The sequence below is a fragment of the Drosophila elegans genome, unplaced genomic scaffold (genome assembly GCF_018152505.1).
Source record: "Drosophila elegans isolate 14027-0461.03 unplaced genomic scaffold, ASM1815250v1 contig_208, whole genome shotgun sequence".
In the NCBI taxonomy this organism is placed as follows: Eukaryota; Metazoa; Arthropoda; class Insecta; order Diptera; family Drosophilidae; genus Drosophila; species Drosophila elegans.
Window position 1 is genome coordinate 7480481 of NW_024545578.1, and position 15705 is coordinate 7496185.

The following is a 15705-nucleotide window of genomic DNA, read 5'->3' on the forward strand; positions in this document are numbered from 1 at the left end:
GGCAGCTTTGATCTTGGCCGCATCAAAGTGTTGCCGCCGTGTTTCATCTTTTGCCGCATGCAGCAAATAGCGAGCGGCAAGCAGCAAGCAGAAGCGGCAAGCAGCAGCGCCAGCTGATGCCCCAGCCAAAAGATGACGATAATGATGATGATGACGATGACGATGATGATGAGGACGGCGAAGAACAGCGAAGTTAAAGCTGCCAATGCCACTGCCACTGCCACTGCCAACACTGAGCTATATAATTTCGCATAGGCTGAACTGATCACCCGGAGCACCTGGAAAACGGAGCTACAGCTACATACAGCCTCATAACTTTGGGCATAATCTTCAAAGCGCCGACATCGCTTGACATCAATCGAGTCGGCCATTCCCGCCGAGTCGGCCGCTCTAATCCCAACAGATGGGCTCCCGGATCGCTGGTCGCCGATAAGCAATTAAAATTTCATTTAATGCACAACTTTATTATCGGTTCGGCCCAGTCACGGTCACGTCCTTTGATCCTTTCCCAGTTTTTCAGATTTCAGATTCCAGGCCAGTACAGGACACCGCCACGCAACTGTTCCCGTTTTGCGAAAAGCAATGAGCCCTGTGGGAAACGCAACAGGTGCGCCAAGGATCCAGCATCCACCATCCAGACCATACAATCCCCAGTCTGCAGCATTACTCATCAGAAGGCAGAGCGGCCATCTCTAATTTCATCGGCCAGCGATCATAATTGCATTGCTCTCGATTGATGGAGGTCAGTGATGTTTAACCAGGTGATTTGAGGAAATTCTTTGCAAAACTTGTATTCAAGTACATAAGCAAGTAAAGAAGCCCTTCGTAAAATATTATTATAATATATTAATTAAATAATATTCGATAATAAAAATACATTTCTTTCAAGACATTATTTGTTTAAATCGGTCATTATTTGTATTAATCCTATAATAGGGACTCCGTTTAAAAAGGCAAAATTAGATTAAGTTTTTTGGAAGAAAAAGTTTAAAGTAAAGTTGTAATCTGTAGGAAAAAAATATTTATTATTAATATTTTTGGGAGGAATTGAACACTAAATTATTTCGTAGGAAGACACTGTAGAATTTTAGTTTGCTCTTGATTTCAAACTGAAAGCAATTAGATAAACTGCTCTACAAAAATTACGATAAGTCTAAAACTAAGACAAATTAAACTGAAAACGTAATGATATTTTAATAGCATTGTATTTATAGAAAAGCTCCCAAAAATTATTCACAATTTTTTATAAATTGTATAAGTATTCCATTGAAAGTTTTTAATCCTTGTCTTCATTTGTCTATGTAAGGTTGTATTACAACTCCGATAAGTATGCATTGAAATTTTCCTATTTGTGCTCCTTTTTACTTAGCTTTCAATATGATTTTGGATTTGTTAAGTTCCCCACGCCAAAAGCCATATGATCAGCTCTGGCTGCTTGCTAAAGGCCGCCAGAGTTGGCTTAAATGCTTTGACCAAGGGGCAACAACTTTCTGGTGGCACTCTCTCGCATCGCAACGCACGCTCCACGTTCCACGCTCGCCGTGTTGTTGTTGTTGTTCTTGTTGCTGCTGGTGCTGTTGCTGCTGCGGTCCACTTGGCGGCAAATTGCTGTTGCATGGCGATGATGTTGTTGTTGGCCGGCAACGAAGACGTAGACAAAGTCGGCGAAACAACAAAGCGAAAATCTCTGCATTGGGGCACACGCCATTCCCAACATCAAAGCGTGCCGCCAGCACAGATTTTCTGAGGTTACCATCGCCACCGTTGGGGCAGCAGCAACATCACCAGCAGCAACATCGCAGCAGCAGCAGCAGCAAGAGCAGCAGCAACGCATGCGCAGAACTCTCTGCTCATTTGTGTTTTGAGGCGCATTGTGCGACGCGCGTGTTAAGTGGACTGTGAATATGAAAGGAAAGTTTCCAAAAGGAACCGAATAAAAACAGCAATGAACACAATAACCCGACAATGAGATACCCTTGACTAACTACTTTAATATAAATTATGTTAAAATTATAGAAAACCTGGCTTGAACATAAAAGTCTTTAAATTTTGAGCTCTAACTTTGCCCTTTCCGAAATCTCAGTTAGCCAAAGAATAGATACATTTTTAAAAAGAACTCAATATACCCTTTCTCTCTACAGGTAACGGGTATAAACATTTTTTGCCACCACATAAATGCAAGTCCAGCTTCAGATCCTTTTTACCAATCGCCTTTTTTCCAACATCCCCTCGTTCTTAATCAAGAAACGCATCGGCGGCGTATCACGGTAGCACTTTAAACGTAAATTGCTTTTAACATGGTTATTACAATCTTAACGTTTGTCTGGGCCACGAAGCACTTCAGGCGGCGGCAACCTGTTGTTGATGTTGTTAGTGCTGCTGCTGCTGCTGCTGCTGCCGCCGCTGCTGTTTGGTACAGGCAGCAATAGAATTCCGGCTAAGATCGGTTCATCTTTGTTTGTGTCTCTGGGACTGGGACTTCGACTTCGACTTCCACTGCGACTGCGATTGCCATTCGAACTGAAACTGGGTCTGGATTATGCTTTCGGAAGATTGTTGTAATTATGATTGCGCGATTATGTTTGGATTGAATTAGTTGTCGGTAGATTTTGCTTTAATCGAAATTGTTTTGTTCTTATTTCCACCGCTCGCTCACGGTTTCTGTGGCTTCCATTGCTAATTAGTCGAGCGCACGGCAAGATCAAAAACGGCATAAATTCGTACACAGAAAGAAGTTCAAAATATTTGGTTTTCAAAAACAAAGATTTAACTTAACTCATCGTGTGCATTCTTTAATCTTTTATGGCCAAATTAAGAGTACATAGAGAATATTTTCATTTTTCGTTTGGGGTTGAGTGTTTAGTTTTTAAAAAAACACTTTAAAAACATTTGAAGTTAGTTAATTAAAATGTGAATTTAAAAAATTACATTTTAATTTTAGACTTTATCATTTTGAAGGAAATGAAATAGTATACTGTTTTTTTAAATTTCGATAGAAAAAAATAAATGCGCATAGTTAATAAATGTTACTTTTCTATGGGAAAAGTATACTAATGGTCGCATTTTAGCCTGTGAATTTTCTCTGTGCATGTTGAAATGAGAGAGACTGCAAATGCGGCAGGATTAAGTGCGGCGAGTGAGCCTTTTTGGGCGATAATCTTGCATTTTAAATATTTCGCAAGAAGCAACACGCAAATCCGCTGACTTGTCACACCTTCGGCCGCAGGTAGGTAGGTAGGTGGGCAGCCCGGCAACAAGGCAGCAAGGCAGCCAGGGAGGGACTTAAACGAAGCACCTTGTCAGGTGGCACTGATGGCAATGGCAATGGGAGATGCCGATCCCGAGATGGTGATCAAAGCAACAGCCGCTGATTAAAGACAAAAAATGAAAACACGACACACTCACACACATGGCAAAAGGGGGAATTTGTCGCCTTTTGTGTAGCTGCATTGCAGCGCCGTCAAACGAAAGTATTTAATTTCAGGTAAATTTGTAAGATAAATAATTGTCGCTTACCTGAAAGAAATACGGCAACAACAACGAGAACGACAACGACAACGACAACAACAACGACAATGTCGTCGACGCGCTTCAAAGAACTTCATTGTGTTTTGCATATGTTGGCGGCGTGTGTGTTCGCTTCGCCTTCATGGCAGAACTTTGGCCAAAAGGACCTTCAAAAGGTCCGCCGATGGTGTAGATTATGGGACAACGATGCCATTGTTGCAAGGGTACGATAGCTATAGTATGTGCCGCATGCTGTGACCGGATCACAACAGCGGGACACGGACGATCAATAATGCCCGGATCAGCCCTGCTCGCCAGATCACCGCATCACTTTTGATGGTTCGAATTTAGATGGAAACCAGCCGAGATCCGAGATCCCAAATGTCAAAACACCCGCCACACACGACGAGCCTTCATAACTCCGATTGAATCCTCAAGAATCTCACAGCTGGTGGTGATGATGACGAATCGGAAATGGAAATGGATGCGCCGATGCGTCGGCCATAATCAATAAGTCGAGTGATTTAGAACCACTTACAGTGCAACACAGTGGGCAAGTTGTGGCAATATCATAAATGTGGAATGTAGAATTTGGTATCGATATTATAGGGGCAATATTTATTAAGATCCCATTTTGTAATATTTTTGTGGACTATGCCCAACTTAATATACACTTAAACACAAAAAATAACATTCTTTTCTTAATTTAAAAAAATTGCACACATTATATATATGAATATATATATATGTATATATATGAAAAGTTATCAATATTTTAAGACAAGTACACAAAACTAACAGAGAATGACAGGTGTTAGCCTGTGAATTTATGAAATAAAATTACATAAACACAAATCAGAATTTATTTTAAAATGAATGTCGTAGACGAATAATAGTAAAGATTTAAGATATTATAAGGAATTTATTATTAAAAGCCCTTAAGTAAATAAAAGGACGTATATAAATTCTAAAATACCTAAACGCCACACAAAAATTAACAAATCAACAAATAGTTTTGAGTTTGCGAACAACTCTGAAATATGTCCAAATCCATTTTCGTGCATCCCACTGTGCACGGGTCATGGCCCTTGGCCCATGGCCCATGCCATTGTCTCCCACTGTGCACTCATCAAATTGTGCCAAGATTTACGAGGCCCTTGATTGAGTTTTCTTGTGCTTTGAATACGAAGACGGCCAACTTCACACAGGACCACCGCACCGCACAGCGGACTGTGAGAGATGGGAGATTTGGGAAAACGGTTTCCTGGTAGTTGGCCATTGTGATGTTGTGATGTTCTGCTGCCCTTGCAGCCACTGCCACTGCCGCTGCGGGAACTGCTTCTGATCACGATGCCCCTGATCCTCTTCGGACCTGGCCAGAATTTTAGCCGCGCTCTGTTGTTTATAAGATGACAAATTGCGCTGATATCGCAACATGTTGATTGAGCGCACACGCGGCAACATTGTTAAGAGCTGGCGGTTGGGGAGATGGGTATGGGTCTGGGTCTGGGTCTGGGTCGATGGAATGGGAGTTGGCCAGATCGTTTTCCAGTCCGAGGGCCCCGGGGCCCAGCGACCATCTTCCCGTTCTGTGCGCGTGCTCACTCGTTAAGCCCCATTTCTGGCCAAAGTCGGGGCTTAAGTTGTATCTCAAGTCCCTGGCTGCAGCATGAAAACCCAGAGAAATAAAGAAATAAATAAACCAGACAACGGCATAAAACAGAATTCAACAGCAACAGCAAAAGCACACAGAAAAATGCTTGCAGCTTATTATATAACATTTTGTAATTATTGCATAATTTTCAAGTCGTTTATATTAGATTTAAAAAATTCGGTTTAAAACAAAAAATGGAACAAAATTTCGTATACGTTTAAAAACAATGAAGCTATTTCGATTTTTGATATAATTTTTGTATAATTTCTAAAACAACTATATTTATGTTGTTATTCAACATAAAATCTTGGACAAAATATTCGTCAACTCATTTGCAATTTATTGAAGAGAAAAGATCATAATAAGTTTAAGGGCAATATAATTTTGTTCTTTTTATCTGAAACATTGTTTTTTAAATATAATTATTTTTAATTGAAATATAATTACATGTTCATAGTATGAAAATCAAATGCTTTTATGCTGTTAGCCAATAATTCAAATTTATTATTTTACCGTAAATTTTAACCTCCAATCTCGGAAAAAAATATAAAATTTGTTTTTCTGTGCATCGAGAGAGAAGAGCGATCTGGATAGGTGGAGAGAAAAAACAGAAATACAAAGAAGACTCGAGATGCCGACAAAGTAATAAACCAATTAGGACATCAAAGTGTTCAACCGACAGCGGCAGAGGCAGCGACGTCAACGTCGACCGCAGCAGCGGCAGCGACGCCGGCAGAGACAATGATCACAGAGATTTGCGCTGATCCGACTTTGATTCTAAGCTACTAAACGCAACCCACATATGTCGCTGGTTCGCCACGCCCCTCGGAGCCCACTTCTTTCCTAAATTCAGAACCATCCTCTATTTCCACTTTCATATACCGAAAAAAAAAAATTCGTAGATTCAAAGGCAAACCACTTTGATCTTGTCAAAAGGATCAAATTCACGAGCGACAATAGAAGTTACTGATGATCCCTATGATCTATACCGTTTTAATTATATTTTTTTTTGGGTTTTTGTGTGCTTCAAGCTTTTAAGTCCTTGATATAAATTTTTCATATAAAGAAAAGAAAAGTAATCTTATGTTTTTATTATATAAAAAACACACACTGCAGAAAAGGACCCTAGGTTATACTTAAATTCATATAGCTTATTCTTAAAGATTCCTATAAATTCTAAGAAAATTATAATAATATAAAGGGTTACGAATTAGTATAACATATTGATTTTAAAGGATTTTATTGTATAATTGTTCGAAACGATATTCAGCCAACATTTATTAGAAAGTCCATTTTGATTTTAAATATTTTTTTTGTTTTTTCGAGTATGAATTTATTTTACAACTTGGTAAACTTTGAAAAATAAATACGACGGCAAAAGCTGTAAATAAATCAAATAAAAAATCAGGGATATATAGTTGTGGAAAAAGTATTCCCAAAATCAATTTGAATTTCATTGCTGACATAATTTCACTCTCTCTCTTCATCTTGACTAACTCTATAGTTTATCACATCTCGGCCAAATTTGTGGAATTTCGCGATTCACAAAGACGATCGACTGGCGTCGTCATGCCGGCGCCTCTTCATCGCATCTGCCACCCGCACATTATCGGCATTATGCAGATATCTCAATTCGTTATCATTTAAATCATCGGCACATGCGCGCCTACGCCAAACAGGAGCTGATCTCCGACGGAGCTGGCCAAAAGCGGCATTCATTAAGAATTTAAATCGCACATAATTAAGGCTCAATAAATAGCTATATCCGAGCGAGCCGGCTTCAATATGGGGCATATATTATTAGCTGAGACCGATAAAAGGCGGAGACAACAAAAACAAAAAAAAAAAAAAAAAAAAAAAAGAAGACGGCGAAGATAACAAACGATAAGCGCAACAACAAACGGCATAATTAAATCATAAGACGTTGAGCACATCATTAAAATCGTTAAAATCGCTACTCGACTTGAAAACTGGCTGCGGCATTTTTTTTTTGTGTTAAACCATATAAATAAACATTTCTAAAATATATATTTATTTATGAGCACATTTTTGTTTATTAATTCAAATGGGGGTCTGTGTGTCGCCGTTTTGATTGGATCATCTGGGGATCAGCGGCGTCGTTGAGTTTTTGGCCAAAACTCCACCCGCGATCGTTGGAGGTTTAAGATTGGGGTTGGGGGATGGGCATTGGGGGTTGGTGGAGTGGAGTGGAGTGAGGTGGAGTGATGCCAAGGCACGTGGTAAACGAGATGCTTCAAAGGCGCCGGCCACGGCCCACCTAAACTCTCGAATACGAAAAGCTGGCTTTAGTCTGGCGGCATCGGCTTCGGCATCCAACATCCAAGATCCAAGATCCAACATCCAGCGGCGGCATCAATATATAATCAGGCCGCTCCGTCAGCCTGCGGAGGCGATGTCCATAAAACTGGTTGCAAACGCACATAAACCATTTAAGCCGAAAAGAAATCGGTGCGCTGGCAACTCTAACGAGATAAACAACTCGAAGCGGAGCGAAGCCCACTTTGAATGGTATTTTGTGTTGAATTTCTGAATTTCGGTGCGGTAGTGCTCGTAGTTTTTTGTGTAAGAAATCGATTTGGCTCTTGGATATATTTCGCCTTTTCGAATTGGAATTTCAAAGAGGCCGCATTTCATTTCACAAAGTCAAAACAGTTAATTTATATCATGTCGCGACTACTGGTCTTACTGATTTTGCATTTTCGACAGAGCTCCGGCTACCGGCTACCGTCCACCGTCTTTCGAAATTGAAATATGAAAATGAAATCAATTTGGGGCCAGAAACCTGATTAGCACCCCCCACTGCAGGCGGACATCGGGCATTGGGCATAGAAGATTAAATTCGAGATTGGTGGCGAACGGAATGGATGAGTCTTGGATTTGGAAAATCAAGAGATCGCAAATTAGTCACATTATAAATGTACATACAGATATGTGTGGCCATAAATTTGCGTATCCCTCTCTGTCGTTCATTTACTGAATGGATCTGAAATCGAAAATGAAATTTCACACAGAAAAAAAAAAACTAACGATATGTATTATAATCTTAATATTTAAAGGGAGATGAGAACACTAAAAAAAAAATTCCTGGATTTAAGGAATCGTGGACTACATTGCCTAAAATAGAGTTTTAAGTCTTATTACTTGCACATTACATTTTGGTAAAAGGATGGGCGTGGATTATAGATTTCTCAAAAATTCTAAGATAAATTGATAAAATGAAACAAGTTGTGTAATATATATTCATATATACATACATATTATTATGCATTTTAAAATTAGTCGTTTTGCATTTCGATTTGAAATGGTGTAATTGACATTAGCTTCATTTAATAAGCAAGAAAAATTAGTTGGTAAACGTTTTTATACGAACCAGCACCTCGATTCAACATGAAGGTATATTTGGCCATAATGGGGCCCAATAAGCGAGTGGCTAAAAGCTGGAAAAAAACAGGAAAGACAACCAAGACGAAGTTAATAATACAATTGATTAATTCAAGGTAATTTAATTTACGGATTCTATTTTTTGAAAATATTGCTGAAGTCATGTATTTGATAATCCTCTTACACTATGCGATCTAGATGAAATAAAAATAGGAAATCTGGTAATGAAAGGACATTTAAAATGTGTTTTTATTTAATTCGGATTAGAATTTAGTATTTCAAAACTACTATTAAAAGTCTTAAATAATTACAAAATTTTTCCTGTGCATCGAACTAAGCTGGATGAGTTGCGGGGGACGTAGATGGTTGGCCTTGACGCTATGGTGTGACTGCGTAACTGAGTAGCCGCCACAGGACAGCCGCACCGTTGGCTGACACCGTCACCAACACCGTCACCATCACCATCACCATTACCATCACCATCCCATCGGCATCAGCATCAGCATCAGCAGGTGCACCAAGTCAGCCAGGCTCAAAAGGTGCCGCTGAGCCTGAGCTAATTTCAAATTACACACTTCATTCGCCCGGGGAACTGGGACAGCGACTGCAACTGCGACTGCGATTGGGTTGGGTTGGGATTGAAAACGGTATTGGTATCGGGACATGGGGTTCAGTAAGCCGCTTTTGAAGCCAACCACAATTGACAAGCGTGCCCCGCACTGCACCGCACTATGCCGCTCTGATCCTTGAGATCAAAGTCGCCGGCCGCCCGCACGCTCGTTCCTCACTCCTCGCTGGCCAATCTCGAAAAAAAAGCAAAAAACCCAATCCTCCAGTGGAAAAGGTCCGATGTAGTCACTTGCCTAACGGTCGATCGATGGGCTCGTAATGTGCGTGCAAGATGGATTTTCGGGCACCGTGGGTGTGGCTTATTTTAAAGCAATTAGGCCCATAGTGAAGCGTGTCTTCGTCTCTGATGTACGAGGACACTTTTGACTATTGTCCGCGCCCCTTTCATCTCGACCGCTAACAGATCATTTGAGCTGGCCATTTCGAGCCATTAAATTGATTAGTTGCAGCACCGGGGGACGCTTGGAAATTACTCAAATCTTGTGATTGATACTTTACGGTGGCAATTATGCATGCTGCTAAGCAGCAAGGATTTTACAAATCGATAGCTGTTAATGTGGACAGATTTGAAGAATATAGGCTATATCTTAAGAGCTTTAAAATCTCTTAACTTGTTATCTCTTAAAAAATTTAAAAATATTTTTTAGCATGGGTATAAATTTCAGAATTACGGTTTAAATTTTTGTAAAAATCGGGCGATTGTATCATAAAGCTTCCACTGAAACAATCATAACAAATGAAATAAAAGATAAAAAACTAACATTTTTTTCAGTTTTTTTTTTAATGTTCTTTGGGATCTTGTAATGTTTTGTTCTCAATTTAATGGCAATTCACAGTTTTTAAAATGCTTTATTAATTTCTCAGCTTAAGTACAGAATGTTTTCAACACAATTTAATTTATTATAGCACGTTAAATGTCTGAAAGTCAAATAAAAGGTTTTCCAACGGGAAAGCTTGTTGGATTCATTTTTTCACGGCACATAATTTAAACAAAATATATTATTTTGTCGGATTTTGAATTTTCTTGCTTAAAGCAGGCCATTATTATATCTCACACGAAGTCGCAGGAATTTTTGTTTAGAAAAGTGGCTGGCAGTTTATCATTGCTGCAGTACAATATCCTGGAAACTGAACCCACTTTAAAAAGAAATCTGCCATGCTCTGTGTGGATATAAATTTATGATTATCTTTTGGATATCTATTTTGTCTAACTTATTAATTGTTGGAAAGACAAACTTACCCGAAAGCTGTTACTACATTGAGAAAACATGTATGTCCACACGTAGAAAAAAGAACCAATTAGGGCCACACAAAACGAAAACCAAAGCATAATTACAAGCCAAAAGACAAACCACAGTGGGTTACCCATAATCATCCATTAAACAATTATGATAGAATATATGTGTAAATGCAAAACTGTTTAAAAAAAAAACAAATATTAAAATATAAGGTGACAAAATAATCAAAGAAAACTGCTGCTGGAATAGGCTTTAGATAATTTTAAAGAGCTTGTTATATAAAGTAGGTAGCGGCGGTTAATTCAAAACCAATCCTATCTACTTCAACACGGAAATACACGAAAAAAGTCGAAGCTTTGATGCATAATGGCGACTGTGCATATACTACGGGCATCGGAGCTCATACAGAATGGGCCGGTGAAGCAGGTTCACGGCATCGAGGATGTGAACCGCTGGGTGCGGTCACAAGCCTACTACGACATCGTGGCCTACATCAGCAACACCAGCAGGGCCATTCAGGGCCACCGGATGACCAGCGACTTTCCCGTGACCGAGCAGATGCGTCAACTGTGCGAGATCTTCGACGGGCTGGAGCACCTCCTGGTCGAGCACACGCCCAGGATCGAGGACACGAGCACAGCGTTGCCGGCGGCTAAGATTAAGAGTAACTGCTATGGCTTTTGGTTGCGCGACATGTACCAGCATGTATTCAGGAAACTGGGCGAGATCATTCCGGCCATTCATTGTAGACACATCAACGAGTTGGGCCAGTACTTGAGGCGTTCATTTGGGAATGCGAAAAGCATGGATTTTGGTCCCGCCAACGAGCTGATGTTCCTGTTCTTCCTCTGCGGCCTTTTCCGGGCTGGCATCCTGCTGGCCAAGGACACTTTGGCCGCCGCCCTGATGCTCTTCAACCGCTATGCCCATCTGGTCCGCCGAATGGTCGCAATCTATGGCCTGCAGACAGCCAAGGATCCGGTATGCACCATCGATGACTTCATCTTTATACCCTATCTGTGGGGAGCTGCGCAGCTTTCGCTGGAGGCACCCTTCTCGCCGCTGCAGTGCGAGCAGGCCAAGGTGCTGGAGAGCCAGAAGCAGGACTACATGATAGTGGAAGTGGTTGATTACCTTTTGAGGAATGGGGGCGGCGGTCAGCTGAGCCAAGTGGCCTTCCAGCTGTGGAGCATCCTTTCGATACCCACCTGGGCACAGGTGTACATGGGATTCGAGCGCAACGTCATCGATAACTTGCTCTGCTCCTTGCACACCATGGAACATGCCATCTTCGGCGAACTGATGTCCTTTGATCCCGCAGTGCCGCCCATCCAGTTGGAGCGCGTCCGCTTGGGCTCTCTGTATATAGATCATAATGGGGACAACAGCGGTGGGCTGCAGGAAAGACAGCAACCGGCAAACATCTTGGAGTACAGTGATGAGACCGGGCCCGTCAGCAGATACTTCAGCCCGTACACGGAGTCCTTTCTCGGGTTCCAGGAGCCCAGAGCTGAGGATCAGTCGGACGACGACAGCAAGGATAATCGCCTCTGGATGCTGCGTCAGATGGTGGAGAATAACAATCCAAGCACTTACCAGTTTCATCCAAGCTCACAAGTGCCAAATGAGTCTTCTACATCGAATAAAGGTCTCTAAAATGTAGGTCCAATAATATCAAACTTGTCTTGTAAGGATATAAAAACGGAATGGCATTTCAAAATGATATATCATTATAATCATTATTAAAATTAAAAAAAAGTATTGCCAGCATGCAGGCGCATTATGGTTTGGCTTACACATATATACCCATTTTTGGATTATTATAGATATTTTCAATATAAACCTACTACTTTCGGCAATCAAAATAATAATTTACATTGTTAAAATCTGTTATCTTTTTTGAAAATTTAAATAAAAGCTTTCCTATCGATAGCTCACATACGATAGTATGTTAATATTCCGTATTTTTTCATTATCTTAAAAATGAAGTTTTTTGATAAGTGTTTGGATATGGAACCGCTGGTTGAGTGATTAAATAAGCATTTATAAACAAACTGTGAAAAGATGAGAAACATGCATTGCTATCCCTAAGGATTAAACACTCATCTATTAAAAGTTCTCAATAAGATAAAAAAAAATGATTTCTTTTCACCAAAATATATCTTATTATGTTTTTTATGAAAAATCATGCGCATAAACGAATTCATTGTTTACAAAAAGATGGCATATCGATATATCGATAGCTAGAGCGGGGCCATCTCTAAATGATGCTATATGTCGCCATCTTTTATTAGAATTGGGCAGCTGTTTCCACTTTAATCGTAAATTTAGGAACAATAACGACATTCGCCGGCCCTTTTAACTTCTTGTTTGTTAGTAATTAAGTGCCGGTAAGTATTTAATGAATGGAGATCTTCGTGTGGTCTCTGCAAGAAAATCGATAGGCGCCCTCTTCAGGCCCTGAAATTCTGGAACCCCGATCCGCTGTGCGTCGCCACTTGTACAAAATCCTTGTTTTTGTACAGGAATGCCGAGGAGAGCGAAAAAGGACGAGGATTCCGAGGATCTGCAGTCGTTCCTCAGCAATTTCCATAAGGAAATCGATGGCAGCAACGATGACAAGGTGGTGCACACCATCCTGAGGGCCATAAGCGCCGAGAATGGCGAAGTGGACGACGAGGAGGAGGCGGGCCAAGATGCGGAGGCAGACAAGTCAAATCAGGAGGAGCAGCAGGCGGAGAGGGAGGAGGAGGAAGATGACGACGACGACGAGGACAAGTACTTCATAGATGACGAGGGCAACTGCTACATCAAGACGACGCCCAAGAAGCAAAAGGAGCTGCAGCAGAAGCTCAAGCAGGCGGCTGCCAAGCCCGGAAGACCCAAAGCCACCAATAAATGTAGGTATCCATTTCTTAGCTATAAGAAAACATTGAACTCCTCACTGACCTGGGTCTTTTTCCTTAGCCATCAACCTGCGGCCGGCCAAGTCGCCGCCAAAAGGTGCCCCATTCAAGTCACCACCAGAACCCAAACCCATCAGTGTTCGTCCAGCGCGAGGGGCTGCAGCCAAGGCCAAGCAGATTGAAATGCCATCGCCAACGGTTCCAGCTCCAGCAACAGCCACAGCCACAAAAGTACCCGCCACTAGGGGCAGGCCCAGGAAGAACCCGATTCTACCCAAACCCGAGCCCATTGATCTGGAGCGGGAGATCGAGGAGTTGGTGGATGACCCGGACATCAGTTCAGTGGTCAGCGATCTGGCGGACTACACAGTGGACAGTGCTGCCGTTGAAGCAGCTACCTCTGTGCTGGAACCAAACGAGAACGAGGTGTACGACTTCGAGGCAGATGACAAGAAGGACCTGGACTTTGTGCTCAGTAGCAAGGAGGTGAAGCTGAAGCCAGCCGTGCAGAATGCCTCCGGAGGACAAAAGTACTCATGCCCCCACTGTCCGTATGCGGCCAACAAGAAGTTTCTGATCACGCGCCACTGCCGGAACCACGATGTGGTGCCCGCCTTCAAGTGCTCCATCTGCGAGCGGTCCTTCCGCACGAATGTGGGACTGCAGAACCACTTGAACACGCACATGGGCAAGAAGCCGCACAAGTGCAAGTCCTGCGAGAGTGCCTTCACCACCAGTGGCGAACTGATCCGGCACACGCGCTACAAGCACACCAAGGAGAAGCCGCACAAGTGCACGGAGTGCAGCTACGCCAGCGTGGAGCTAACCAAGCTGCGTCGCCACATGACCTGCCACACGGGCGAGCGACCATTCCAGTGTCCGCACTGCACCTACGCCTCGCAGGACATGTTCAAGCTGAAGCGACACCTGGTCATCCATACGGGCGAAAAGAAGTACCAGTGCGACATCTGCAAGTCGCGATTCACGCAGTCCAACTCGCTGAAGGCCCACAAGCTCATCCACAGCGTGGTGGACAAGCCCGTCTTCCAGTGCACCCTCTGCCCGACGACCTGCGGCCGGAAGGCTGACCTGCGCATCCACATCAAGCACATGCACACCTCGGACCGGCCGATTATGTGCCGGCGCTGCGACCAGATGCTGCCCGATCGCTACCAGTACAAGCTGCACGTGAAGTCGCACGAGGGCGAGAAGTGCTACCGCTGTACGCTCTGCAGCTACGCCTCGGTGACCCGGCGCCACCTGGACTCGCACATGCTCATCCACCTGGACGAGAAGCCGTTCCAGTGCGAGCAGTGTCCGCAGTCCTTCCGCCAGCGCCAGCTGTTGCGACGCCACATGAATCTCATACACAACGAGGAGTACCAGCCGCCGGAGCCGCGCGCCAAGATGCACAAGTGTCCCAGCTGCTCGCGGGAGTTCACCCACAAGGGCAACCTGATGCGGCACATGGAGGTGCACGACAACACGGTGAATGCTCGCGAGAAGCAGCGACGCCTCAAAATGGGCAGGAATCTGCGAATCCAGAAGGATGGCACTGTGGTGGCGTTGGTCAAGGAGCAAGACTTCATAAACTTGGACGGAGACGAAAACGAAGAGGAGGACAACCCAGAGAGCTATGTCCTGGCCGATATCGAGCCGGAGAACTCAGGGGATGAGGATCACAACGAAGAGGAGCGGGTCATACCCGATACTATTCTGACCAGACAGAAAACCAAGCCCGCACCTGTTATTATCAACAAGCAGGCGCGTCAGAATTCCCAGCCCACGATCATCAATCGACGTCTTCGGAGCAAGGGTGGCACCAAGACGTTCCACATCAAGGAGGAACCGGACAACTCGGACTTTACCGTGGAACTCCAGGGTGATGACGGCGAGGTTATGGTCGTCGAGCTGGTTAACGGAGAGGATGAGGTGGTGGTCAAGCACGAGCCGAGCGCGGCCTCCAAGATTAATGCCAACAACTGCTTTGGCTTCGAGGTAGGTCTAAAAAGAATTCTCGACTTCTGTTCCATTCGCTACAGCTTTTTCCCATTTAGGAGGACGATGAATATGACGAATTTGAGGCCCCGGAGAACGGAGTTGAAGGCACTTCACAGGAGTTTCTGCAACTGATGGATATGATTGAGCAGGATACTTAGTCCCCTGAAAAAAAAACAAAAAATAAAGAAAAGTTATTAAGACTAACTTATGTACATACCAAGGATACCATAACGTAATTCTACGTTACATTGTTTTCTATTTAAATACAAATTTAAAGTTTAAACATTATTTCAATGAATTTTCATCAAGGAATTATTTTCAATGCTTTCTTTTCGTGGATAAAATAAGAATATATTTCCAATGACTT

General features: G+C 42.8%; 2 protein-coding genes and 1 long non-coding RNA gene across 3 annotated transcripts; all 3 read left to right on the forward strand.

Annotated features, from left to right (window-relative positions):
• The first annotated feature begins 8550 nt into the window (after positions 1 to 8550).
• LOC108146652 lies at positions 8551 to 8796 on the forward strand. Its single transcript, XR_001774480.1, has 2 exons — positions 8551 to 8679; positions 8762 to 8796. It is a non-coding gene; the product is annotated as an uncharacterized LOC108146652 (long non-coding RNA).
• Positions 8797 to 10439: 1643 nt separating this feature from the next.
• Positions 10440 to 12232, forward strand: LOC108146628 (serine/threonine-protein phosphatase 2A activator). The gene has a single exon (XM_017272673.2). The coding sequence runs from the start codon at positions 10798 to 10800 to the stop codon at positions 12085 to 12087; it is 1290 nt and encodes a 429-aa protein (XP_017128162.1). The 5' UTR covers positions 10440 to 10797; the 3' UTR covers positions 12088 to 12232.
• A 470-nt stretch (positions 12233 to 12702) lies between these two features.
• On the forward strand, positions 12703 to 15626 carry LOC108146836 (transcriptional repressor CTCF). Its single transcript, XM_017273034.2, has 4 exons — positions 12703 to 12821; positions 12957 to 13331; positions 13399 to 15335; positions 15395 to 15626. Exons 2-4 carry the CDS (start codon positions 12959 to 12961, stop codon positions 15494 to 15496), a joined length of 2412 nt encoding a protein of 803 aa, XP_017128523.1. The 5' UTR covers positions 12703 to 12821; positions 12957 to 12958; the 3' UTR covers positions 15497 to 15626.
• Positions 15627 to 15705: the final 79 nt, after the last annotated feature.